General features: G+C 46.8%; 3 protein-coding genes and 3 long non-coding RNA genes across 8 annotated transcripts in view; 2 read left to right on the top strand and 4 right to left on the bottom strand.

Moving 5' to 3' along the window:
* Window positions 1–485: 485 nt before the first annotated feature.
* Window positions 486–2,841, top strand: LOC148382290 (non-selective voltage-gated ion channel VDAC2-like). Of its 2 annotated transcripts, none has more exons than XM_088360220.1 (9): window positions 486–644; window positions 960–1,046; window positions 1,119–1,168; window positions 1,261–1,410; window positions 1,482–1,534; window positions 1,608–1,835; window positions 1,919–2,069; window positions 2,214–2,271; window positions 2,356–2,841. In XM_088360220.1, the coding sequence occupies exons 2-9, from the start codon at window positions 980–982 to the stop codon at window positions 2,445–2,447; spliced, it is 849 nt and encodes a 282-aa protein (XP_088216346.1). In that variant the 5' UTR covers window positions 486–644; window positions 960–979; the 3' UTR covers window positions 2,448–2,841. The 2 variants fall into 2 exon arrangements, with proteins under 2 accessions (XP_088216346.1, XP_088216347.1); XM_088360221.1 differs by having other exon boundaries at window positions 524–644; window positions 972–1,046.
* A 49-nt stretch (window positions 2,842–2,890) lies between these two features.
* On the bottom strand, window positions 2,891–6,092 carry LOC148382289 (catechol O-methyltransferase domain-containing protein 1-like). 2 transcript variants are annotated; one of them, XM_088360223.1, is made up of 7 exons: window positions 5,943–6,092; window positions 4,408–4,532; window positions 4,095–4,200; window positions 3,856–3,974; window positions 3,734–3,788; window positions 3,472–3,605; window positions 2,891–3,364 (listed from the first exon to the last, which is right to left on the bottom strand). In XM_088360223.1, exons 2-7 carry the CDS (start codon window positions 4,510–4,512, stop codon window positions 3,212–3,214), a joined length of 672 nt encoding a protein of 223 aa, XP_088216349.1. In that variant the 5' UTR covers window positions 4,513–4,532; window positions 5,943–6,092; the 3' UTR covers window positions 2,891–3,211. The 2 variants fall into 2 exon arrangements, with proteins under 2 accessions (XP_088216349.1, XP_088216348.1); XM_088360222.1 differs by lacking the exon at window positions 5,943–6,092 and adding an exon at window positions 5,416–5,669.
* A 456-nt stretch (window positions 6,093–6,548) lies between these two features.
* The window catches only part of LOC148382285 (uncharacterized), a 44,652-nt gene continuing 24,361 nt past the window's right edge, over window positions 6,549–26,839 (top strand). Inside the window, exons 1-4 of the long non-coding RNA XR_015854056.1 lie at window positions 6,549–6,630; window positions 12,992–13,077; window positions 14,489–14,536; window positions 15,742–15,791. This is a non-coding gene — a long non-coding RNA (uncharacterized LOC148382285). The remainder of the gene's footprint in view (window positions 6,631–12,991; window positions 13,078–14,488; window positions 14,537–15,741; window positions 15,792–26,839) is intronic.
* LOC148382288 (uncharacterized) lies at window positions 10,445–14,774 on the bottom strand. The gene is made up of 3 exons (XR_015854055.1): window positions 14,457–14,774; window positions 12,004–12,220; window positions 10,445–11,219 (listed from the first exon to the last, which is right to left on the bottom strand). It is a non-coding gene; the product is annotated as an uncharacterized LOC148382288 (long non-coding RNA).
* Window positions 16,491–18,786, bottom strand: LOC148382287 (zinc finger protein 503-like). Its single transcript, XM_088359959.1, has 2 exons — window positions 18,123–18,786; window positions 16,491–18,030 (listed from the first exon to the last, which is right to left on the bottom strand). The coding sequence occupies exons 1-2, from the start codon at window positions 18,408–18,410 to the stop codon at window positions 16,657–16,659; spliced, it is 1,662 nt and encodes a 553-aa protein (XP_088216085.1). The 5' UTR covers window positions 18,411–18,786; the 3' UTR covers window positions 16,491–16,656.
* LOC148382286 (uncharacterized) lies at window positions 19,364–25,152 on the bottom strand. The gene is made up of 3 exons (XR_015853937.1): window positions 25,053–25,152; window positions 22,398–22,511; window positions 19,364–19,591 (listed from the first exon to the last, which is right to left on the bottom strand). It is a non-coding gene; the product is annotated as an uncharacterized LOC148382286 (long non-coding RNA).

Here is a 26,839-nt window from a genome sequence, read left to right as displayed (position 1 = left end):
ATGAAATGCTGCGTCGACCAAGAAATGCAACTTTACTTGATTAATCCACGAAGTTGTGCCAATAAATGGCAAGCTATGCCGTCAAATGTTATGTCGATAGAATATGCTGCAGACATGTAATATTATATATTGTAATATTCGTAGATCTGATATAGAACACCATTACGGTTTTTGAAACCGATGAATGTGCGGTGTAACAGATTTTTGTTTTGTTTTTTAGTCTGGGTAGTTTACAAAAAATGTCATCGTTGTTTTATGTTATTAAATTGAAAATATAAGATGTTGCGTCGACCTTCTGCCACTGCGGTTACCATAGTAATTTAGAGCCCTCCGATATGCCTGTAGATACTTTTTGAGAAATAAGTAACTTTTATTTGAATGATCGAGATTTAAAATTACTTTCATGTTTATACTTGTTGTACGGAACTAAACTGACACAAATAGGGGATTGAGAAGAGCTTTTAAAAAACATTTCATCTTTTATTTTTAAACAGGCAGACTACAGACAACGTTAGGGGCTTTACACTGATGAGGTCAGCCGTGTCTCCTCCACAGACAGAATCGACCTGAACCGGCCGGCGGCACTTCTCCGACACTCAAAATTAAACATTACCACAACGTTGACAACAATAAAACAACCTACGGTAAGTTGAACAGTTGACGTTTATCTCCAAACGTTGTGATAAGTTCGTTAAAAAATACCGAGCGTCATATTTGCTAGCTAGAAAACGCCCTTAGCTAGCATACCTTCTACTGTACACCTGCTAACTCAACCAGTATTGACATTTTTATAAAGCGCCACCTAAAAAACTTTGCCTTTAAGTACCACCAGCGTACCCCAAATTAGCCTTAGAAGTAGTAAAACAATGTGTTAATAAAAAACGAGAACAGTTTGGTGTTGCTGAACATTTACAGTGTTAATGTAGTCCCTGTTGCACTTCTCGTAATAATGTACGCAGGTGCGTAATCAGCAGGTACAATGGCAGTCCCTCCACCATATGCAGATCTGGGAAAGTCGGCAAAGGATATCTTCAACAAGGGATATGGTAATTGTGTTTTTCCTTCCTTTTCTCTTATTTAAACCCTCTTAACAAATGTCATTGCCATTGTGCTTGCAGGTTTTGGGCTGGTTAAGCTTGATGTCAAGACAAAGTCATCAAGTGGAGTGGTGAGTCGAGTATTTTACTGGTAGTACCTACTATAACACATTGTGGGATAGGAACAATATGGACTGACTTCAGCGTGCGTTCATTTCGGGAGTTCAAAATATCCGGCTCGTCCAATGTGGACACTAGCAAGGTGACGGGAGCCCTGGAGACCAAGTACAAGTGGGACGAATACGGACTGACCTTCACTGAGAAGTGGAGCACAGAGAACACGATTGGCACGGAAGTCTGCATTGAGGATAAGGTAGGTATCTGATAGATCTCAAGGTGCAAAATTTCTGGCTCGACATCACAATAACTCATTTTCTTGTTTAGATCACCAAAGGCCTGAAATTGAATTTTGAAACCACGTTTTCCCCAAATGCAGGGTATGTGCAGTTATCGAATAAATGAAATGCTTTGCAAATACACAGCATTAAATGAAAGTGCTATTTCCCGCAGCAAGAAGAGTGGCAAAATCAAGGCTGCCTACAAGCGGGAGTACTTGCACGCCGGTGTGGATGTGGACCTGGACTTTGCCGGTCCCACCCTCCATGGCGCGGCGGTGGCCGGCTATGAAGGCTGGCTGGCCGGCTACCAGATGAGCTTTGACACGGCCAAGTCCAGGATGCTCCAGAGTAACTTTGCCGTCGGCTACAAGACGGGAGACTTCCAGCTACATACCAACATGTACGTACGCACGCATGGCGGTGATAATTGTGTGTGGGTTTATGTGACAGGACTCAACTGAAAGGTATATTGTGTTTCTCCAGAAACAACGGTTGTGAATTTGGAGGCTCCATTTACCAGAAGGTGAACGAGCAGCTGGAGACGGCTGTCAATTTGGCGTGGGCAGCGGGCAGCAACGGAACTCGTTTTGGGATCGCCGCCAAATACCAGATGGACTCCAGTTCCTCCATATCAGTCAGTCTCTTTAACCATCAATGCATCACTTGAAAAATCGTCATTCGTTTTGAATATGAAGATTTATATGTTAAGTATTGTGGTGACAGTGAATGATGAATTCATTTAGTATTTCAACTTTGTTAATGGTCTTCCTCTATCCAGGCCAAGGTGAACAACGCCAGCTTGGTTGGAATTGGATACAGTCAGACTCTTCGGCCCGGTGAGAAAATTCGTTCATATCTTGACTTTTAATTGCCACATTTTTCTTTCAAAAACGAGCCTTATAATGTTTTATGGTCGCAAGGTATGAAACTTGTGCTGTCTGCACTTGTGGATGGAAAAAACATCAATGCCGGCGGTCACAAACTGGGCCTGGGACTGGAATTGGAGGCATGAGGATCACCGAAGCGAGTGAAATAAGATGGAGAAAGAAAAAAAAAGAATCTCTCCTCGCTATTCTCGAGCGCCGCTGAAACGTCCCCTGCTAGTCTCCTCTCAGTTGTAAGTCACAATGAATTCATACCGGTCACAAATGACTACCCAAACCTGCTACAATTTATCCAGAACACAAAAACGTGTGCCTGTTTGATCAGCATCAAAACATATAGAAATGGGAGAGCCACAACTCATAAATTAAGAACACTTGCAATGCTTTAAGAGCCACAATCTTTTCCGTTTGATTCTATGTTGACAATCGGGTCAAGTGAGCAGTAGTGTACATCAGAGCTGTTATTTTTGCACACTAGTCTAGTCAACCTTTACCGATTAAAGCTCTTCCTCTTTTCTTGTATGATGTCTGACTATGGTGCTGCTTATTCTTAAAGAAAATGCAGGCGGAAAAAAATACAGGGCATTTATTTCAATGAAATGATTTCATTGCCATTACAAATGTGACATATAAAATTCCTTGAAAGAAAATCTTACTCAACTTTATGTGATGATGTATTTCTCCGCGGTGCAATTGTAGCTAGCACATGCTTGGAGTTCATGTCATTGCATTCTATTAGTCGACCACTTAGTGTCACCAAATACATAGTCAGTTTAAAACGCTTACTACTCTTTGCACTCGAGTAAATAAACAGCCGAGTTGAGGAAATACAAAGTGAGGTCAATTCATCTTGAGTAAAACCAAACACAGCATCATAGCTTTGTGTTTATGCTCATAATTTGATGGCCAGAGTGAGGCCATCGCCTACAGTGAGCATGCTCAGGCTGATCCGAGCGTCCCTGTGCAGCTTCTTGTTGAGCCGGTCAATGGCCAGCGTGTCGGGGTCGTCTGCGGCGGGTGCCAACACCCTGCCGCCCCACAGCACCTGCACGGATGGATACGCAAACCACAACAATTGGCAAAATGACCCCAAATGTTCCAGCTCGCAACGCAAATGTCCACATATAACGGGCGTGTTGTAGGGGGGCTTACGTTGTCAATAGCGATGATGCCGCCTTTCCTGATGAGCTGCAAAGACTTTTCATAATAGGGCTCATAGTTGACTTTATCGGCATCGATAAAGACAAAGTCAAACGTTTCGGCCTCCCCGGCAGCCAAAAGCTCCTCTAAAGAAGAAAAGAAAAAAAATGTCTTTTTCTATTCAAATGAATGGAAATGAATTTTCCAGCCCTTCCAAACAGTTTTTGGTAGCACGTTTAATTACAAAAGATAGGGAGGAATTTTGTAACTTTACCCAAAGTGTCCAGTGCTGGCTGAATGCGGAGATCAATTTTCTTCTCCACTCCTGCCTGTAAGAAAAAAAGTAGTCAAAATAATTCTCAACTTGCAAGAGCGTTTTTTAAAATGTTTTTGTACCTCTTGCCAGAAAGGCTTTCCCATGTCTGTATATTTCTCGTTGACGTCGCACGCCACCACCACGCCATCATCGGGCAAAGCCAGCGCTATGCTTAGGGTGTTGTAACCTGTGTACACACCTGCAACCGCCCCCAAAACAAAACACCGGGTTATTTTTAGGTGACTACCGCGTGGTATAAAAGGCATGTTAAAAAAGAAAAACTTGTTTGGGGTGGCGACGAAGGCTCATGACACATTACCGATCTCTATGGCCTTCTTGGATTTGATCAGTCGAGCCAAATTGGCCATGAACTGCGACTGGTCGCAGGAGACCATCATTGCGTTTCTGTCGTGCTCCAGTGTCCTCTGAAAACAAGAAAATACGATACAAACAGTACAGATTTGGGACTGTCGGCTCAATTACGTGTTATCAAATTTGTTTACATTGTCTTATGTTTTTAGATTTATATTTGACAATATATTTTCTTTATTATATTGTGTGTGTGTGTGGGGGGAATGAAGGTCATCTCTCCTAGCCTTAGTTGTATTTAGCTAAATCCTGGCTCTGCGTACCACTCTGAGGTTGGCCAAGGCGGGATGCTCCCGCATGGAGTGGCGCAGGATGTACTGCATCAGCGGGTTGCTTTGCCCCCTGCCGTGACTTTTGGAGAAGTTCATTTGGAAACGTTTCCTCTTCCCTGTAGGTATATAAAACAATAAGTTTATCACAGCCCAAGTGGACCATGCTCAGTGTTGACGTTGAGTAGTTATGTAATCTCCATGCTATCAATAGCTTTTGTAATGTTCAACCAGTAAAACGCACGTTCTTAAGCTTAGAAACATTCCATTGTGTGAGTGACAAATTCAAATTTCCTGGTTGTTAGTTTTGTTTCAAGAATTGCAGTTTTTGGTGACATGTTATACAGTATAAATGCATACGACATTGGTTAACCTTTTCATAGTTTCATAGTCTATACAATAATATTTCCATTTTTTGAATTGTGCAATTGCTTCAGTAGGTTCTGTTAAAAGTATTGGACTTGGCTACTTTTGACATTTTTACAAGACAAATCTATTAATGAACATAAAACTGATATAAATGTCTTATGACTAAATATTACAATATTTACATGTAGAAATATCCATCTGTGCATATTCGTCGACCTAAAAAGACCTGGCAGACGACCGTGTCAGCCGACATGAAGGCACTCGGCATCAACCACGAGATGGCCATGGACCGTTCCCGGTGGAAGAAAGCCACATCAAGAACCCAGTCCAACCCAGCGGCGCCTGGAAAACGGACTTTAAACCGATGATGATGTGCATATTCTTATTATAGATGCTACGTCTCCGTTCATTCTTCCAAATACGATTTTAGTAAGACTCAGATACAATGAAAAAATGTGAAGTCATTAATAATACTTTAACGTATACGTTATACTATACGTGTAATGTGTGTTACAACGGAAGGCAGATAATACGAAACGCAGTGAAGGACAAGTCTGTCTCGAGTCGCGGTAGCAATCATCATTGTTTGACTTTAGGCTTAGTAAAATGAATAAACAAATCTGTCTGCCTTACCGAACAAATATCCCGCGATAAAAATAAATCCCAGTGTGAGCGATCCAACCAGTGCTTCTTTAGAGACGTCGCGAAAGGCCATGGCGAAAATAGACTTGTATAAACTGCCAATTACTAGTACGAACAGCTACAATGGGTAAGAGCGGTTTAGTTTCCGCAATCCTTCGCCGTCATAACGTCACATAAATCGTACGTAGTGAGTAGAGTCGCACGACGTGCGCCGTCACCACTAGCGTGTTGGGGTGGGGGGGTTCCCTCATACCGTACAAACATGTCACTACGCATGCGCATCTTCGCAGTGACGTTCTTTATAAATTACCAAAAAGAATTGGACTAAATGGCACCAAATGCCACGTTGGTTTTGTAAACACCACAAAAAGGTGGCGTTATGTTGAAAAACAACAACAACAACAATACTTGTGATTTGGAAAGTCTAAATGTTTGTATGTGTGATGGACGCAAAATGGGGGGAATGCATTCCTTGTGATGATAATAACAAGTGATAGTGATGATAATAACAAGCATACCTCTCGGTCGTGTGTGATGGTTGCTCGCTGCCCTCCTTTTCGGCTCGCAATGGATGAATTCCAGCCCTGAAGCCAAGCTTAAAACATCGAGTCAAGCACGATCACGTGATCCATTTAAAGCTTATTTTGATTTCAAAGCCCCCCCCCCCCCCCCCCAAGTACGTTAGTTCTGCATGAATTATAATAATAGTTTTTTATGATATAATTGCATTTACTGTCTATTTTATTGTATTTCTCTGACGCATTTGTGGGTAAGCAAGACCTGTTTTGTTTGCCTTGTCGTGTAATACAGGCTCTCAATCAGAAGAGTGCAGTGTTGTCTTATCTAAAATTGCGCTCCTGAACTTTTGAGAATGTTTCAGCTGAAAAGTTCGTCACCTTATGGTTGAAAGGCATGTACCAATTACCACAAAAATAAAAAATAATACAAAAACATCTTTTCAAACAAAATACACAAATCTTGAGGAAAAAACTTGACGCATTAAAAAAATCGATTTATATTTATTTCATCATTTATATAAAGAAATGCTACCTTTCGGCAAACTGTGAACTATCTCTAAAAATCTTGTCCAAAATGATGCTAACTCTCTGCTTTCCACTATCCAGGTTGTCCAAACAAGAAGAGGTCCAATTTCCACCCCACTCCAGTTGGGAAGTGTCCTGTGGAGGAATGCACTCCCTTTCACTGGTGAGTGTTGTGGTACGTCAAAACACCGTTGCTGGATTTTAATCTGAACCTCTGTTTTTATTAGGCTTTTAGCTACTTTGACATGTGTCGGCCTTCGCTGTATCACTTAGCTACTTTGACATGTTGGCCTTCACTATATCACATTTGATGCTCTGTTAGGAATGACTTTAAGAGGGTGTTTTGGAAATATAGAAAATATATAATAATCAGCGGCGTCAAAAGTTTTTAAACGAGCGCCATCAATCACTGGCTTCATCCGAAAATGAAACGTCATTGAAGCATCGGTCCTTTCAACTCGCTCGCCTGCCCACTCTCCGCTTGAGTGACGGATGAGCGAGCGATACGACTCCATCCGAGAGTGGCGCCTGACAGTTTGATTTGACAGCCCTCTTCAAACCAAATGTACTCTTTGTTCCTGACACTGCATCAGTCTGACAAATGCGGAGAGGGGGTGGACCAAAGAAAAGAGACATTCATGTATAGTCACATCGGTACAAAATGCATTTACGTGAGTGTCACCCATTTTTCCTGGCTTGGGCACTTTATATCTTATTCATTTTCAATTTGGGGCCACAATGAATCCCTTCATCCATATTTAACGGAAATGGAATTGTTTAACTCGTGCAACGGAAAAACATTGGCAATACAAATATTCAGTAGCCGGAAAAAGTACAGTTCTAAAAGATGTGTAAAGGTATTTTCTGCCATCTTGTGGTACCTGTAGGTAATTACCAATAGAATGTTTGCCATTTGTGGTGATAGGGAGTAAAGTATGCCCAAAATGGGCAAAGAAAAATATATTCTATAACGAATGCGTTCATGTCCTCAAATACAAACAAACTTAAAAAGCTTCCAAATGGCAGCCTATTAACTACTAAGACGCGGTTCTTGCCACTAAGTACGCTTGTCGTCGAGTGTGTAAATGCGACGTGCTTAGCCAGCTCCCCGTCCGATGGGTCGTGCTAAATGATTCATGCCAACCTTTTACATAATTTATAATTAATCGCAACCCGTTGGCTTGGAATTTATGAATAGTGAAAACGCCTAGCTGCCATAGCGATCTACTAATTAATATCTTAAGTTGGCGCCGCTGCTCACTGGGCCGGGTGCACAGGGCGGGAATAATGCGAGGCAACAACGACTGATCGTCGCATTTAAGAGGGGAAGCTCTCAACACGATGGGCGCAATATGCATTTGCCCTAACAACTTCACAGGCGGGGAATCTTTTATCCGAGTTGTCACATGTTGTGGCTAATCACTCGCGGCGCCGTTAAGAATACCGCTAATGCGTTTCCACCCTCTCTCTCGGCTGCGGGGCGTCTTCGGTCCACTCGTTTTGCCGCCGTGGTCTCAAACGACGAGAAGACCAACGAGTCTGCCGATTGACAGCCAAATTAGACAAGCTTGTGGTTAGAAGGCTCAAAACAGTTTTTGGCAGATGACCTTTGGACACGAGGGGGGTCTTCGCTCTCTGACTGTGTATTTTGCACATCGAGAAAATACAAAATGTAACTGATATTGTACATTAAATCCGCTCACAGTTTGGCGCGACCTCAAGTCGACACACCAGTGTTTTCAGTAGAAGGCCGCGGGTCAACCCTGAAGAATTGTGTTTACGAGCCCGATGTATTCTTAGCTCGGACGGTTAATTCCCGGGCCGGCGTTCGGCTCACACTCCCTGCTAGCGCGCCGCAAACAAAGGGGCTCCTCTTCACTGATGCTCCCCGAGGCTCGGCCACTATCTATTGATCTGCCGTCACCCAATTCTTGTGTGACTTATGCCCCTTCTTAATTCTCATTACTGTGCACACTGAAGCCTTATCGCCGGCCAACAATGGGCTTCTTGTCACTGGGGGCAAGAAAAAATAGGCGAGTGCCAGCGCAAACTCGTGACTCCTCGCCGCTTGATGACCTCCACACGCGGCGCTAAGCTAATGCTAAGCGTTTGCGGACGCATCAGAAAATTGCATCTTGCCTTTTTTCTTTTCTCGCTCTCGCCATAAAAAATGCAAGCCGTAAAAATGTCGCGGCGATGACTCCGTCCCGGCCCGGGCTTCCGTTCAATTATGTTTCTCTTCTCTTTTTCTACAAAGAGTAATAAAGCCATAAATTGCGCATCCGGCAGAAGGTACGGCCATTCCGTGTCTGAACTGCGGTTGAAGGTGCCATAAAGCTCCAGCAAAGTCAAAGATAAGGATTTACAGTTATTTAACATCATCCCGCTGCCCTAAATCACTCACAAAGGAGAAGGAAACGCCGGCTGCGGCTTCCTCGCCCTTCAGCCGACACTCTTTGTTTTCTCTGACAAGCAAAATCCGCAATTCTTAACTTCACATTCACAAAAACCTGCGGGATCACCAATAGAATGTTTGTGCCACATTTAAAACTACACTTGCCATATGGCCTAGTTAGTCGAGAATGCGCACTCGAAAAGAAGGCTTGTTCATTTTTGGCTTCCTCAGACCAAACTCATGACTTGATCGGCGGGAAGACATCCATCTTACTTCTGCAGACTGGTACTAATATGATAAATACATCCAAAAGCTGCTTGTTAAAGTGCTCATTGTTTGGGCTAAAGACGCATTTAGCCGCTGGAACTTAACGCGTTCGTTCCAGCATGAGCTAGCCTCCATTTTTTTTTTCCCCATTTCTGATAAATCGTATCGCATATTCTGAACTAAATGGATGATGGAGGAACAGGCCAATGTGATCCTATTTAAAAAAGATGACAACGGAATCCAAAACGTGGCCCTGTGCGAACCTTTTGCTCAAATGTAAAAGTCCCAATCGAATCCCGGATACTGCAAATCTCTGGGGCGTCGTCGAAAACCCCGTCGCCATCCGTCAAGGATATTGCCGTACAGGTCGCGGAGAAAGCGCTGCTTTAAGCATTTCTCCGGGAGCCGTTAAAGTGTATTTACGTTCGCGGCGGGCAGGTATAAACGAAGATTGGCAAACATGAAAATCAAGTCCTCTCGCGGGTGCCGCGTGTCGCCGCGCTAAATCATCGGTGGAAAACAACGGCGTGGTGAAAAAAGCGCCGCCCGGGGCCCGAGCCTTTTGCCGTCAATGTCTGGACTCTCGCCTGCCTGTTTTCAGCCCTCTAATGAACTTCATCCGTCTTATCCGGCACGCCGGCGACACGTTGCAGTTTAATGTAAGCTATAGTTTACCGTTTATTACCCGGCGCTGAGATTTAAGGATGCTGAGGATCGTGTTTCTGCGCATAAGTGATGCGGGATTGATTTCCTTTACCGATCTATGAATCACCGGGGTCATTACGGCTCCGGGCTCTTTCATTAAATTGAGCGATGTCTCCCGCTAGCGGGAATATACTTTGGGAACGGCAACGTGTAAACTATCGCTTCATCTATCCCACCGTCGCAGCGCATTGATCCGCTGTCTGGCAAACAGATGGCCGCTTACTCCGGATGTCCTTTTTCATTCATTCTAATGCAGACGGAGAGCGTGACGAGTTGCGCAAATGTAATAAATACAAATGTAGCGCTCCTTAAATATAACAAACCGGGTTTAATCTCGCGGCAACGACCAGCCCCCCATCCCGCCCCCCCCGTAATGGATGACGGCGCTAGAAAATTCCCCACACGCACAGCTCATATTAACTTTTCAAATCAAAAGACATTCATGTAGATAAGGGTCATTTTGAATCCTCATTAGTCAGCGCTAATCTGGAAAGGCAGCTGACGTGCGACGGCCAGAGTGGGCGAGGCCGCTATGTTTGGGGCTGCTCATTAAAGGAAAAATAAAAGACAAACTAAATCCGATCTGAGAAGGTGGGCTATTCGGTTTCATTTCTTTTCTCACAGTCGCGGTAAGCGAACAGACGAGTCGCTTGTCCATTCATTGAGTCAATGCGATGGGGTGAAGATACACTAGAAGGTGCCTGCTGGAGCTCGTGACGAGGCCTCGCGTCCGCAAGCGCTGACAAGACCTCAAACCCGATCCACAAGGCCCCGCATTCAGCAGCACCAGAACCCCTCCGGAGCTCACTCGCCAGATTCTTCCATGCGGACAGATGGCCAGTGTTCAGCTACTGTAGAGCTTCGGCAATTGGGGCCTTATCTGATTTGGATCCTTCATGGTTGCCTTGGTGGGGCTCTGCCATCTACCAAGAGCCATCAGAATTGCAGGGCAGGCTGTGTGTACGTTGATATGAATGAAGGCCAAATGGACAAGTCGATGTGCAATTGTTGCTTAATTCCCCATATAGCCGAACCAGTTTGCTCATTCCCGCTTTTGAAAATAATACAGAGATGTACTGTTTGACATTAGTCATGTCAGCCAACTGCAATAAATCAAAGATAGTTAAAAAAAAAGATCCCGATGTCCTGATTCTCAGAAATGCTCAAAACATCACAGTGCAACTTCTTTGCGTTCTTTCAAAATCTAACTTTTGCTCTGAGTATTCGACATCACTTTTTTTTTTTTTTTTATTTAATGATGCAAGTTGGATGTGTTTGATGTGCCACCATGATGGATGATAACTCGGGGTGTCCACTTTGTTGTGGGCCGGCCCACTGAGCTGGTGCGAGATGTGGGTGCGGGGGCCAGCTTGAATTGAAGATGTCTTGTGAAAAAAAAAAAAAAAAATAGTACATACTGACTTCTTTGAACTTTCCGAATGATTGCAAGGCAAACACAAATAGCAGATTTTAGCCTGCTTCTTCACTTGGCTAGCAAAGAGAAGTGGCCCTTCGTAATGGTTCTCTCGAACTGCCTTAAGCCGCTAATGGTGGCGCTCTTTACACTTACGAGCAAACATTTAGAAACATTTAATAAGCCGTACCTATGAGAGTGGCGCGTCGTTAAATCCGTCTGGCGGCGGGCCATCGTCATTAGTCACACGGAACAGATTGTTGATAAACTTCCCCGGGAGACACAACTATCGCTTTGCTTGACGGTGTTTACCGAGCAGAAAATTGTCAAGTTTATAGACAATTTGTGGGAAATAATCCGAGTTGCCAGTAAATGTTTGCCTTGTCCGAGTCTTCATATGAAATGCTCAGCTACTAAAATCCATTTGCGCTCCTTCTCAGCCGTTGTGGTAGCAAAGGAGTAGCTTAGCTAGTTACCGCTGAGCCCAAAATGGTTCAAAGCAAACTTGAAATGAAAATCCCTCAAAACCTCAAGGTATATGTAAACCGTAAAAAATGCATACAAATTTGTTCTAATGATGTGTGGGAACACTGTACTCATAACAAAATCACTCTTATGCAAAATGTTTTGGCGCTAGCTTTCAAACAAACACGTTAAAAACTTGCCTTCATTGAAACGATAAAAGTCAAAAAGCATCTGGATGGCTTGACATTACAGAATAATTAGCGGAGCGAAGATGGACGACGGCTTTGCACCTGCGTGGGCCGGAGAGAACGTTTCCAACCTCAGTCCTCCAGATGCAAATGACGAAGGCGCGGCCGAGTAGTTAGCCTCCGGCAAAGGCCGATGTTTGAAGGATATCAAACAGCCGGGGTGCCTCAAATTGACCTCTTGTTTTCGCTGTTCGCGCTTAGATTGGCGTCTCCCGTGCAAAGCAGCGCCATGTTGTACACAACATCTGCTTTTCATTTCCTGCAAAAATAAACAGCAGCTAATCTAGTCAGCATGGGATCACTCACGCGGTCCATTGCGGTTTTCTCGGAACACAAATGGTGGAGCGTCACGTGTAAACGGACAATCTATTGTATCAATTCTGAAACGCAAAATATTTTGTTTTGTCCAATCATGCATCAGATGCTTTGCTGTTTCTCTTTGGATGGGAAATGTCATTAGCCATTTCTCAACACGCAGGGCGACGGAAACCGAAAGCGGCTTGTTATTTCCGCTCGTCATAACCCGAACGACACGGAGCCGGCGGCAAGCCAAATTTACAGGGTGCTTTATGAACACACTTGACATTTAGCTCGTGGTTTTGCACATATAAGTCACCTTGTTAGAGCGCCATTTCAACCGCTATTCTTGTTTTATGTTTGATCCGTGCCTTGCGTTACACCAAAAGTCTTGGCTGCCGTACAAGTATTTGCATTGCCTCCAAATGCCTGCAGGGCGTCTTTACAAGCCCCATTTGAGTAGGCACGGCGCTAAACGTGCTTCGGATGCATCCTGCCTCTCCTTCGCCACATTTTGGAGAAAGAGTCACGACTTGGCCGCCAACTCGCCAACTCATTCCGATTCCGTCATGTGTTGAAACTTCTGTCCTCATCGTTCACCATTAGGAAATTACAATCAGATCGTGTTGACATGCTTGCGTGCCTTTCAGAGTGCTGTGAAATTGAGGAAAACAAATCTTTTCACAATCTTCTCAGATTGTACACTACTAATTTTCTTTTCTTTAAATCCTAGCAGAGGACAAAGCAGCTCAGAAATGGATGGCTGGAAAAAAATCATATTAAAGTTGACAATCACCCTGCAGCTAATCTCGGAAATCTGTAAGTAACTGACTTGCCCCCATTATAAACATAATCATAATAACACCAACACAATCCCGTTACATTATTATGTCACAAGGTTAGGTCAAGAAAGGGTTTAAAAAAAAAAAAAACACAGCCATGCGATATTTAGTCGGAGGTCGAAAAGTAGGAGGTGAGGGAATACAATGATTGATTGTCTTCTTTAATTTTGAATCTCGCAAAAAAAAAAAAAACTGTCCATTTGTCTCATGAAAAATAGCATGCCACTTGCTGCAGATAGATTTTTTAAAAAGCAATTAAAAGCAAAACTGCTGCTCTTCAAGCCTTATCACAAGCTGTACATTATGGCGGCCATTTAAGCAGATGGCAGACTGGATCGCATCAGCACATGCTCGTTCGTCATATTCCACTGGCCAAAGTGTCACCTGGAACGGTCTGCCATCTGCCATTATGCATTTTGCTCCACTTAAGTGCCATTTTTCCTTTCCAACTATATTAAGCAACTCGCTTTTTCGTGTTCCTTGCTATTTTCCATCACTGTCGCTCCCTGGGAACAATTTTTTTCTTTATTCGGCGACACGGAATCAAGTTCTTATAGGTCAGTGCCATCATTCAGCCACTCAAACTGTCACCATTAGACTTAGACGCGGAGTTTTATTTTTTACTTATTTTTAAAGCGTTAGCATTAAGTTAGTCGAGTTTCGTAAGACAATCTATATCTTATAAACGGTATCACGGCTATACTACATGGCCATACCAAACCTTATAAGGCAGCTAACATGTTTTCCAAGCAACAAAAGCTCCCGCCATCAAGATGCCGAGTGTAATTTTAAGCGTGGGCGGAGGTAGTGTGGTTGTGTGTGTGTGTGTGGGGGGGGGGGGGTATTTTGGCCGCATTTCCCCTGACGAGGGAGCACGAACAGCGGTGAGGCGCGGTGCCAGCGTGTCAAACATTTAACCACGCTTAAATTAGAGGCTGTTTGCCGTTCTCGGCGGCCATTCGTCTTAGTCAACGTTGCTGCGCCTCTCGTAAACTTGTCAGTAAGCGCTTCCACATGCCACCGCTGAGCAGGGGCGGGCCAAAGGACCATCTTATCGGAGCCACTGGCTTGCCTTGCTCTTCAGTCAGCCTGCAGTTAATTAGCTATCTACACACACACACACACACACACACACACACACACACACACACACACACACACACACACACACACACACAATAGGCCTGGCCGTCATCAATCACACGCAAGTGGCAGTCGACAAACTGTGAGCAAGACGTTTTTTGGAGACCACAAAAAAAAAAAAGGTTGTGGGCCAATGACAGACATGGAAACTATGTGGCGGGTGCAAATGACAGACTTTGTGCAGCGCGGTGCAAAGCCTGACGTTCAACTCACCCTTGCTCTTTCGTGCTTTTGTGCGTTGACAGATTGCCGACGCGGCAACTTTCCGCATGGGAGCAACGCCTCGCGTTATTGTGAGTGTACGCAACAAACACGCCCGCACAATCCATTGGGGAATTAGAATCCCTCTTGGCTGTTTGTGTCACTCAGGCCAGTGCCATGTCTTGTGTAAAACTAGTGCTTTGGCGCCATCTTGTGACTGAGTAACAGTCAGGAGCTGCTTTCATTAAGACTTGTGTTAATCTTGTTGAATTTGCACCAGCCTGTGTCATATTGCAGGTGTATGGAATTAACCACTTCACACAACTTCCTTCACATTTCAAATTGGGCCTTCAAGCCGAGCGGCCTCTGCACGGGTCATGAGGGGGGTGGGGGGGTTCCTGCCATTGGATCATTAATAAGCTTGACGGCAGCCTGCCAAGTGATAGAAAGGAGTGGAGTGGAGAACAAGTGTTGGAAAACGAGTCAGGCCGCAGGTGGCGCCTCCGGGAGCGAGGCCAGCTCGTGTCAGTCACGCATTGTAAACTGCAACTATTTCCAGCTCAAACGACAAAGCATGAGCAAAAAGGCTTAAGTGCGTCCGTTACACAATTTGCCACAGCGTTGACACAAACACACTACAACACATTTGCACTTCAAGTCAATGAGTACATGGAAATAAACACATTCGCCACAAAATGTGACGAATAGAGAAAAATCAAACCCGTTCCAATTGTGGAGAAAGACATTTTAAATCATGTTGGGCTGAGCTCAGCACAATTAACTCTACAATGACCTTTAAAATTGTACAAATAATTTAATTGCTTAACCTTTTTTTTTTTTGTTGGAATTCAACACGCAAGTTGCGTTTTTGGGAAATAGTCCCAAGAGAGGTTAAGAAAGTGACAAAAGCCATTTTTAAAATAAAAATAAAAAAATCAATCCACATTTTAAAAATGCTGGTGTCATCAAATTTTTAAAAATCGTTGTGTGTGTGTGTGTGTGTACAGTGGACCACAAGCATATTTGTGGTTTGGCATTCACAAAATTGTGGACTTATTTTGGAAGCCATCTCCCATTATTCACAAAAAAACCCTGCTTGTTCACTTTTTTTTAAACTCAGTACCACATTTGTCTTTTTTTATGACAACTCCAAGGGATTGTCAATTATTTGCAGATTGTTTCTTTCTCTTGCTCAGTCATGAAGCGTTAGCTCCTTTCATTTCCTCAGATGCCTGCCACAAGATGGTGGCAAATGACTACTTTTGTCTAAAAGTAGCTCTTCAACTCTCGTCAACAGTTCCTTAACACCAAGTTACCAGAGGATATGAAACAGAAGACAGCAAATAGGTAAGTCTTTTTTTTTTTTTTTTACTTGACTGCCTGTACGCTCCCAAATGAATCTGTGAATAGGCAAATATGCAAACACTGCACAACCACCACCACTTTGGAATTCACTGGTACCTCAATTTAGTGAGGTACATGTTCAGGTAAGTTCATTTGGGAGTTGTTTTCTCACCCCTGTGTAAGTTCTTAGTTGACGAAACACAAACGTATGTAACATGCAATGGAATTACTGAGCAGGTTTCAAAGTCGCGTGTAAATAAAAAGTAAGCTTCCAGCTGCACGAGCTAAAACAGCGAGACCCCCCCCCCCTCGCAAGTGCTCCAAATAGCCATCATCATAAACATTGTATTCTTTTCCATCGATGAAATAAGGCCCTCGGGGGGCCAAGTTTTATTATTACAGACGTGGCCCGAAATGATACAGGACAAAAAATGGCGCGCTTCGGGCTTTAACGACTTTAATAGCACTTTTAATAAGCCGTTCCTAATATTTTGAACCCCTTTCATGTCATCGCTGCTGTTCAACCCCAAAAATAAACATGGCAGACACATTTGGACTAGTTTTATGAGTATTTTCAGATTGTAAAAAGATATTGAAGTTGCAAGCAATCAAATCAGTCACAGACGACCCCGTTTCGTTTCGCTTTGCTTTGTTGTCAAATCCTTTCGTCTCCCAAATAATGCACATCCACGCTGTTGAGAGTGATATTATAATTCTTTTTTATTTTTTGAAGTCACGCTTGAAGCTATCTCAAATAAATACACTCATCCATCCCTTGCATGGATCCCGTCCGTCCCTACATAGAAAACTCGTTGGGCCTAAATCTCCTTTATAAACGTGTATATCGCTATATTTTGCATTTGGTTCGCTACTGGTAGCCCAAAGCCGAGGCCGTGGTCAGTCTTTGGCCGTACAAGGCGTACGGGGAGTAATAGGCTCCGGTGGCGGCGGGCATCGGCACGGGGGCTCCAGGGGCGGGCAGGGGGCTCTTGGAGTACGGGTGATAGCGGCTGGCCAGTCCGAGCGGGTGATGCGGGCTCCCTCGCAGGGCAAGCGCTGCGCCAGGGCTGACCGGGCTGCTGCCGGAGGGCAAATGCACGTGGCAGGCCATGGCTCCTAACGAGCCCGGGTAGCCTGCGAGCAGCTTCTCCGAGCCGACCGCGAAGGCCGTGTGAGTCCGCAGGTGGCCCAGCAGCTCCTCGGAGCTGGAGAAGCGCTTGTCACACGCGCCGTTGGCCGACACCCAGTTGCAGACGTGTGGCAGCGGGTCGTTGGGCAGCACGAATCCGTACGGATACAGCGGGTGTCCGCCGAAGGACGGCGCAGACGACGGCACACCGTGCAGCGGGTGCGCCGAGTACACGAGCGGGTATCCCGACTTGAGGGCCGAGGCGGCGGCGTCGTGCGCACAGTTGGCGCCGGAGGTCACCGACAAATGGCCGGTGCAGTGGTAGCTGAGGCAGTACGGGTCCCGACACAAGCCGGCGGACATGAGCGAGGGAGGGGAGGCCCCTGCCATGGGGCTGCTCCCGGCCTTGCTGCACGCCGCAAACTGAGCGCTCAGGAGCTGACTGCTGGACTTGGCGTGCTCCAGACTCATGCCTGGCGGCAGGAAGGGCTGCGCGTAACTCGCGTAAGCGCCCGCTAAACTCCCAGGGTAGGAAAGGGGGAAAACCGTGTGGCCAGGCTTGTATGGGGAAACCGGAGCCACCAGTCCAGAGCCCAGCACCGACGAGGTGACGGATGACGAGTCCGTCGTGACGACCTTTGACCCGGGCGCGCTCTCCTGGCTGCCATCGGGGCTAATTCCACTCGTCCTGCCGCTCTCCGGCGACGACGCATTTTTATGGCGCTCGCACTCCTTTTTGTCGTCCTTATCTGCCGCCGGTTTGCCGTCACACGGCAGTGGTGAGGCAGAGGCGCAAGAACTGGGGCTCGCGCTCCGGCTGCTGGTCCTGGGCGTGAACGGCAGGCAGGCGGCGCTCGGCACCCGAAAACCGTTCTTATCTCCGCTCAGGATCGACTCCTTCTTGCTGTCCGAAGATGACACCGACTTGGCGTAGGGCTTGAAGCTCGACTTGTCGTCCGCGCCGATGTCGCTGATCTTCAGCGGCCCAGCTTTGCTCTCCTTGTCCCCGCCGCTCGCCACCGAGGAAAGCTTGGAGGAGGCCGGGGGGTCCGGCTTCCCGATCTGGGAGCATGTTTGAGCCAAAAGTGCCAGTGGGCTCTTCTTGGCGTCCAGCTGTGAAGCAGAATACATCGTAGTTACGCGCTGTCGACATATTTAGAGGGGGGGGGGGGGGGGTCATGCACGAGGGGGTGGGGGGCACTCACCTCGATGGGGCTTACTGGCGTGGACGGCAGCGGCTGGAGGTACTCCGGGTGGATGATGTGTCCCGCCCGGGCCGTGAGCATTTTTAGCAGCTTGATAGGCAGACGGCCGGCTTGGCGGTTTGGGTCTGCGGGAGAGGAGACGACGGAGTTGTTGGGGGCGGTGGTGCTGCGGTGCGCGTACAGGCGGCTGTCGGGGCTCGGTGCGCCTCTCTCCCCGGGCGAGGAGCGGCTCTCCCACGCTGAATTAGTGCTGTGTCTCAGGACGGTCACCGTGGGCGATGTGATCATGACCCAAAGCTCGTGGAAATGGCCGAGAAATGCATGCGTGGCCGGTGCGCGTGTGCTCCGCAAAGCCTTTCAAAATCTGCCGTCAAACCTCCTGCGGACACGCACGGCCAAACCCGAAAGCGTTAAATCCTTATGAACGTGCGTGGACATTCCGCGCCGTGGTCTCCGCATGTGTCGTCTTCTCCCGTCAGCGTCCTGTGACAGTGTGGTCGCCAGTCCGAGAGCGCGCTCGGATTACAGGAGGAGGAGGAGGAGGAGGAAAGAGGAGGAGGAAGAGTGGCTGGCCTGGTGCGTCAAAGGAGGAAGGCAGGATCACTCCACCCCCGCCCACGTCCCCGTGCGCGCTCGTTCGCTCTTGTCCGCGTGGATTGCAGCCTGCAAGAGTTGATCCGAGGTGAAAAGACGAAAGGAAACTGACGTGCAGCATCCCCACGAGAGTGTCTTTCACGCTCGCGGACCCTTTTAACGCGGTGTTTTCTCGCGTAATTGGCTCTGTGCGCTTGCCCGCACTCTGCTCGGGTGGATTTGCGACGACGGCACGCACGTAGATGATCTCATCCAGTGATTTCGCGAACTTTATTGCACCAAGCCGTAGAAGAACTGATTGTCTCGTCTCAATAACTTAGAATTAAAATTACGAAGCCAAACAATTTTGATTATATATTGGATGAAAAGGCGCAAAGCCCAACTAGTAGTCTGTCGGACTCAATTGTGGAGATGCCGACTTAAACTGTTTTTTTACCTGATAGTTTTTGTTCTTTGGGGGCGTGGCCAAATGGAGTCCCCCTTTCTCCATGATAAGAAGTTGACCTTTCACCTTTGTTTACCTCTGTGGTTTTCTGGCATTGTTGTGAGTTGTTAGTTATTACTAGTCTGGAGCCTGTTGGCAAATCAGAGCAACTATCAAGTCATCCAGTGCCACTTGAGCTTCCTTTTCTTTCCTTTTCTTCCACTTCCCATGTTGACAAGACAGAGTCTCTTTTTTGGAGCACATATGAGTCATTAAGAAATAACCCACGGCTGGGGAGCACGCCGCTTGTCCGTCTTTCCGTCCATCCGCTTGACGTGTTTTGGCGTGCTTTCTGCTCCCGAATGCTGCCTGGCATCTGTCACTTCTCCGTCCTGCTTGCCAGTTATCTGTCAGCCGTCTGCATTTCTTCTCCTCAGTCACATTCAGGTCACTGCCGCAAAAGCAAAATCAAGAGAAGGGGAAGTGTCGTCTCCGACTTTGCCATCCATCATCTCGGCCTCTGTAATCTTAACGAAAGACGAACGCGAGGACGTTGCTCGCCATCTTGACTACATTTCTTTTCTTTGTGGTTCTTGAGAAAAAAAAGCTACCGTTAGATTTGCACGTACCAGTAGATTAGCGGTGTCAAACTCATTTTTTTCGCGGCCCGCATTGTAGTCATAGCTTCTTTTGGAGGGCCATTATGACTGTCAACCCAAATAAATGTATGAGCACCTCATATTATATACAGTAAAAGCTACAAAACAAACTGACAAATAATTAGTTTTCAAATCAGACGAGTAAAAACTGGTCAAATATTTAAAAAAACAGATATTATTAAAAGTGAAGACAATTTGCAATTCTAGTAATGACACATGAATTTGATGCACAATTTGTCTTAGCGGGCCACATAAAATAATGTGGCGGGCCGTATCTGGCCCCCGGGCCTTGAGTTTGACACCTGTGCAATAGATGAATAGATTGGCCGAAAGAATTGTTTTGGCCAAAAAGACTACTACAGGTACGTTCCCAATCTGAAAAAAGCAGTTCAAAATGGAACATCTGGACTAAATGAATAGCCTCAGTCAAAATCCAAAATGACACTCTTTACAATGTTTTATAAAAATGTCTTGCGGTTGCCGTTCATCCTGAAATCTTCCATTTCTCCAATTCCCCCCTTTGAAAGGAGAGCCACTTATCTTATTACTCAATAGCCTATAAATGTCTTGCTGATCAGGCAAAAGCTAAACAGATGCAAGTGTTTTTTGATTGATGACGCCGCCGCTGTTTTCGGCAACGGCCTGTCAGCCGCTGACACGCCGGCTTGACTTATTAGGACAGGGAAGGGCGACCATAAATTCCTAGAGTCAGCCAAAACCTCTTTTATTGTGGCCCTGATGGATGGGCCGCCGAGGCGCGCCGCACCAAATTCCCGGCTCGCTCCCTAAATGGCTGCACATTTTTCCACCCCGCTGTCGTCGTAATTCATGACTTTTAAACAGAACGAAATCTCCCGCTTGTATTTCACCCAGGCGGGACACGTTTATGGACGGTCGCACCCCTCCGCCAACACGGCAGCTTCAAAGTCGGACGTCGGCGGGCGACGTCATCGGGTCTCAAAAGATTTGAGCAATTTGGATGTGCGAAGCTTCCTCAGCTTTACTTGGACTTTGTGTGCTTCCTGTTCCTTGCAAATCAATGTTACCTCCTAAACGGCCGCCAGAGGCGCCTTTTTGCAAAAGTAGTAAGAAGCCAATAGAAATCTCCGGTCGTCTGCATTTGCACGCAAGCTCCAAATCCTTCCCCGCTGCATCGACGTGAGAGCTCTCGTGCCACGTCAAGGCAGAGACGGGCCGATTGGACGTGACGGCTAAAAAGGCCTGATGACGGCTGCAAGGTGCTATTGTTTTGTGCCGCTCTCCCGCCCCCGTCGGCTCCTTAAAATGGTTGCCCGCCCGCCATCCAGGCGACGGTGATTGCTCCTGTTTAATTGATTGGCCTTGCACCGAGGCCTGTCACATTAATAATGCTTAAGTACGGCCCCAGCGTGTCGCCCGCAGCGGCGCGTCTGCGGGGAAATTAACGGCCTTAACTAACTGCCGTCTGCCAGCCAAGACCGGCCTTTTATACTCCAAAGCGTCGTCGCGCCACTTCCGCTCTCCAGCGCTCCTTGTTAGTTGTACACCAAATACGTGGCCCACATTTCTTGCATTCTGAATTTGACCTTTCACTTTCGATAGCTCTCAACGTGTCTGGAAACGGATCTCATTAGGATCTGACGTGCCGGAGCCAAGCGCTGACAAGTAAATGGTGTCGAGTGAATAAGATCCAGATTAGCGGCAAGTTGACGGAGGCAGCCCGCACGAGACACGCTGCGATATTTCCGCCGCTGAATGACACTTTGAAATTGCTCCCATCACCTCCGTAGCTGCGCTAATGCACCTTGAACCAAAGTGCGGGAATTAGAGCGGTGAGACGTCCTTCATGGAAATATGACAAGAAAATAGACTCGCTTTTTGCTCTGAAGGCCGACGGGCTGGCGGGGTCGGGCGCTACTCCCCGCCCCCTAAAGAAACTGGCACAGAGTAAGAAGTTGTCGGCTCACGTTACCAGCGCGATGCGCTTAAGGACGGGACGTTTGGGATACTTAGAAGTCAGCGTACGCCGCCCTCCTCTTCTTGCACGGGCCAAGTTGAGGTGGCGGAAATCTAAGATGGCGGCAACGCTTGAAGGCTCTTTTTCCACGTCGTCTCCTCGATTAGTCAAAGCTGGTCAGGAGCGGTTGAAGTCGAAACCCGCCCAGATTAAGCGTCGACTGTCGGCCGCTCGTATCAGGCAGGTGAGGATGTCATGCTGTACGCACGCGTTAGCTTCAGCCCGTCGTCCCGCCGCCGCTGCCGCTGCCGCCGCCCGACACCTGCCACATTAAGAACTTTGCGCAAACTTTGTCAAGTCACTCAAGGATTAGCGACGCACGTCCCAAATGAACGTTTTGTTTGTTTGCAACGCGGTCCTTTTCGTTGTTTGCCGGCCTCACTGATAACATAGCCGAGGTAATCTTTGATCCCTTCGATTTAATTTCCGGCGGGGGGAAATGTGCAGGTAGCGTGTTTTGACACCCGGGGGCCGGGATGAGCGTCTGTGATGGGCAGATTATTTCCCGTAAAGCGGGGCCTCCGCACCCATTTTGTCACATTTCACAAGCGGGATTAGGGATTCCAGCCGGTATTAGCGTCAGGCAGCCGTTCGACACTTACCGCTTCATTGTCGACTTAGTGATCAAATGCTCGCTCTGACGGCTCCTCGGCTCGTCGCCCCAAATGCGTTGTCAAATTGCACTCTTCTTCAAAAACCAGACAGAGGCCTTCTTCCTAAAAAGTAGATTTCAGATGATGGTGAGACACTCAAACACACCAAAGCCTGAATAGCTGGTTGTAAATCAGCGCAGCCACTTGATATAACGGTAACGTTTCTGCCCCTCGGCCACAGTAAATAAATAGCCCCTTTGTTGCGGCGCTGTACATTGATCAGTGGAGAAAAATCTGCCGGCTGCCTTCAATACGCACGATCACCATTACTACTTTTTATCCCTCAGCAATAGCAATAGTCTATTTGATTTATGGCTTTTCAAGCTTCGGTTCGACGCAGACAAAAAATAAAAACATCGACGCAGACTTTTTTTCCAAGCCATTTTGCATATGGCAATAATAAATTAAAATTGCTAATTCTTTGCGTTGATCTTTTTCCCTTCCTTTTTTTCAATCCCACGTTTGAGATGACTTTCCCATTTACAGAGCGCTGCTGCGTGAAGCCAACACGGTATATATTCGATATTTAGCGGATGAACCCGCAGGAAGGAATGTTTCATTTCCAGTGGATTGGCAAAGGATCAGCGAGCGGCTTGTATCTATGTTGGCTTTTCTTTGACCTCTGTTTTTGAATGTACAGCCCAGCAAGCTTTAAATTCTTCGGACAGTGACTTAATCTGTCTCGGATCGTCCATAAAGCTGATTTTAATAGCTCATACACGAAGACGATCCGTGCGGAATTAGGCTCGGAAAATATACCGGCGTGTCCGTTTAACTCCATTCAGATGTCCGCGCAGAAGATGATGGAGGTCAAATATATCTCGCCAGTGGCTTGTATTATTTTGTATCATTTTAATATTTTTAGGGGGTGTCACCCTTTGCACAAAATCAATGGCGGCCTTTGGTGTTGTCGTGCCGGCGGTGTTGGAGGTGAAGTGCGGGGGAACACATGTCTGACACCTCCTGACTATTTCATGAGACCGCGTTTGAAGTTTTTAAAACCCCTGTGGAGGATTCTTGGGGTGATGAATCTAAAAAAAAAAAGGAAGGGGGGGCGAGAGGCGCGGCTTTAGAGCTCAAGCGTATTAATCGCGAGCACGGACCGTTACGCCGTTTGATGAGCAAAGTCCAATGAGTCGATTTCACCCTTAGTAAAGTCGTTTTCCCCTCCGTGCAGATCTGACACTTTTTCTAATTCATGGCAAAGTAACGGCATGTGTTTTCTCTTAGCATTATCCTCATAAGCCCCCTTTTAAGTCTTCCTTGTCTTTGGGCTTACGCAAAGAAGAAGAAGAAGAGGAAGAGCGTGACCTCAAAGCGTCTTTTGTTGAACACGATTCATGTGATGGGGAGAAAGGGGGGGCGATTGTGAGCGATGGGGTGTGGAAGCTTGAAGAGTGAAGCAGTGCCGGTGGTCCCCTTGTTTGGAAAAGTTTAGATAGAACAGCCCAAAGCGGACAAAGACGCTTGTTAGGCGGCCCGTATGAAAAAAAAAAAAAACAACGCGAAAGCCAGATGATTTGGTCCATCCCGGCCGCCTTTGACAGTCATTGTAAATCTGATTTAGATGGCGAGCGGGGCCAGTTGGATGTTCAGCTTTCCAAGGCATAAATCGGGGCTGTCCCACTTCCTCCGAGGGCCAGAAATATGGAAGGATGCTATGACATTCTTCAACTTGAATTTATTGCGCACGCTGACACCAATCTGTCAAGCAGTTACAAATTGTTTTTATACATATAGAGTGGTGCCTTGCACCTTTCATTCGGCTGGTGTGCGTGTGAGCGTTTCGCTGTCAGCTGTGGCCTAAAGCTGCTTGGAAAAGGAGCCATTCGAAGGTTTTTATTTCCGCTCGTTAATTCCAGTTGTCTTCTCTCTTTGCCTTCTTCACGTACGAACATTTCAATCAAGAGTTTGCAGTGATGTAACGCAAACATAATGGCAGTCATAATAGCAGCGATTACTTGGCCGGAGCCAAGTGGGCCGCCATTGATTTTTATTTTTTTTGCACTCCGCTCTGTCTCTCTCTCTCTCTCTCTCTCTCTCTCTCTCTCTCTCTCTCTCTCTCTCTCTCTCTCTCTCTCGCTCTCTCTCTCTCTCTCTCTCTCTCTCTCTCTCTTCCTCGAGCCATGCCACAGAGGACAGTGGGAAATATTTGACATGTCGAAGCGTCCAGGGCCAGAAGTAGGATTAATGGCCGCCTGCCTGCCTTGAAGGTCCTCTGGCGGTAATTGCAAGCAGAATCGGAGTCTGTGATCTCAGCGGCGCTCTGCCACATGCCAAAACAGGCCGGCCTTTGACAGATTGCCTTCCCTTCAGAAATAACTTAAGCACATTTGTTCTCTGAAATGAGGTATGGCCGTGCCTCCCACGCCGCAAAACGGGAGCGACGGCATCTTTCGAGCGCATTCCGCTCCCACATCTGCGTTTGTCGGCCACGTGGACCCAAAGAGGACACGTCTCATTGCAAACCTACGATGTCATTTTGGCAGTTATCATGTCTTTTTTTTCCATCCTTAGCATTGATGCATTTTGTTATTTCTCCTCGCCATTAGTATTGTAGCAGCTATCGCACGCTCGCTCACTTTCTTGCAATAACCGGCTAACCTTAGCTCCTCCTCCAAATATGTTGTCGTCGCTGCGGAGCAACGTCAGCCATCTCTCGGGGGCCCTCTCCGTTCGGGGCCCGGCCAGGCCCGAGGCAACCGCCTTCTCCGCCTGCCCTGTTGCGGCGTGTGCGTGTGCGCTCCAAGTATTAATTTGTGTAGCGCCACCCCGTTTAATTGGTCTTAATCTGAAGTGAGCGGCTTTGATCTGCCTGACAGTTTGACTGCATTAGCGCCGGCACGGGGGCTAATCCCCGCCGTAGCTTGTTCTGGCGGCTCAGCCAGAGGCCTGTCCAAGCATAATATGTCAGCTGAGGGGATAAGCCGTCATCAAACAAGCGCGTCTAAGCTTCTGGAACACGAGAGTTGAAGGGCCGCTGTCACGCTGCGCCGACGCCACAACAACAGCAGAGACGTTGCGCCGCCGCCGCCAACGCCACCGCCAACGCCGCCAGGCTCGTCGGGCACCAACAAATTCAAAGTGAATGAAAATCAAAAATGGCTTGATTACACTTATTTCTTTACAACTTCTCATGGTTATATTTTACAACCTAGTGCCGACATATTTTCGTTGCTGTGAAATCATTAACGGCGATGAATGCCATCTGAATGCATTTGTCCAGCCTCGCTTATTCTTGCATAAGTGCAACCGGCTGACAGCTGGAGCATTATCGCAGCGGCCGTTAAGAGGTGTCCGACATTTGCGAGGAAAGCATATGAAAAATGACAAGCTCCCGGCACTGACGCCACCTTCATTAAGACGCCTCGTTTTTCCCTCGCAAGGTGCCTCACAACGACGTTAGCATGACTGTCAAACGTTTTGAATATCTGGATTTTTGGCTTTCCTTTTCCCTGTTGCTATTTTTCCACAAATGTTTGTCTTTTGGTCTTAACAAGGTGCCTCTTAATTAAAAGTGCAAATTCCCCCAAGAATGCACCCCGTGAACGGCTCCCAGCTGGGGTCCGACGGCTTTTGCGCCGATGATGGCGGCGTAACGGCCTCCGCGCCGGCACTCCGACTTACTTATGCAGATAAATGCGGCGCCATTTATCATCAGCGCCTATTCATAAATAGCCAATAAGTCATCGCCGCTTCCATGCGAGAAGATTAGACCTTGGGAATGTGACTTAAGCACTGCGAGTGCTCGAGTGTAGTGTGGGGTGAGTGATGACACACAAAGCCGCCGCCGCTTTTGCTCATTATGTCTTTTTCTACATGTCATTTGCCTGCCCAGCTGCCATCTCCATATGAAAATCACTGGGGAAGCTTTTTATTAGATTTTTCTTTCCAGCCGGTACATGCTTTTTTTTATTTTTTTATTCCGGGCTGGGTGGAGACCACAAAGGTGCAGAGACTGATGAGAAGGGATGATATATGTTGCCTGCGCCTGTGTCCCGGCTCTCCTCTGGCCCCTTGTCATTAATCAGCGCCATTAGACTGCACTCGCTCGCTCTCACCCTCGCCTTCCACTGCCGCAGCCTCCCTTTTGTCTCACATATAGGGAAAAGGCCGCAAGCTAAAGGCTAAGATAAAAACAGCAACAGGTCATTACAGGGACCCCTAACTTGAATTTCACGCTACAAATCCATATGCAACATTACAATATTGTTATTGTACCTAAAGTTAAATACAACTGAACTGCAAATGTACTCAAAGGGATGATCTGATTATGCTCCGTTTCAACATGAATAACTGCTTGAAGGCCTTCCAGGGACTTTTTTTTCCGATGCCGGGCTTCCATTTGATCTTTAACCAATGAGCATCGTTTTAATTTCAAGCTGTTATCA

The sequence above is a fragment of the Syngnathus floridae genome, chromosome 18 (genome assembly GCF_059516105.1).
Source record: "Syngnathus floridae isolate MCC-2025c chromosome 18, RoL_Sflo_1.0, whole genome shotgun sequence".
Lineage (NCBI taxonomy): Eukaryota > Metazoa > Chordata > Actinopteri > Syngnathiformes > Syngnathidae > Syngnathus > Syngnathus floridae.
This window is presented reverse-complemented; position numbering and strand designations above follow the sequence as displayed.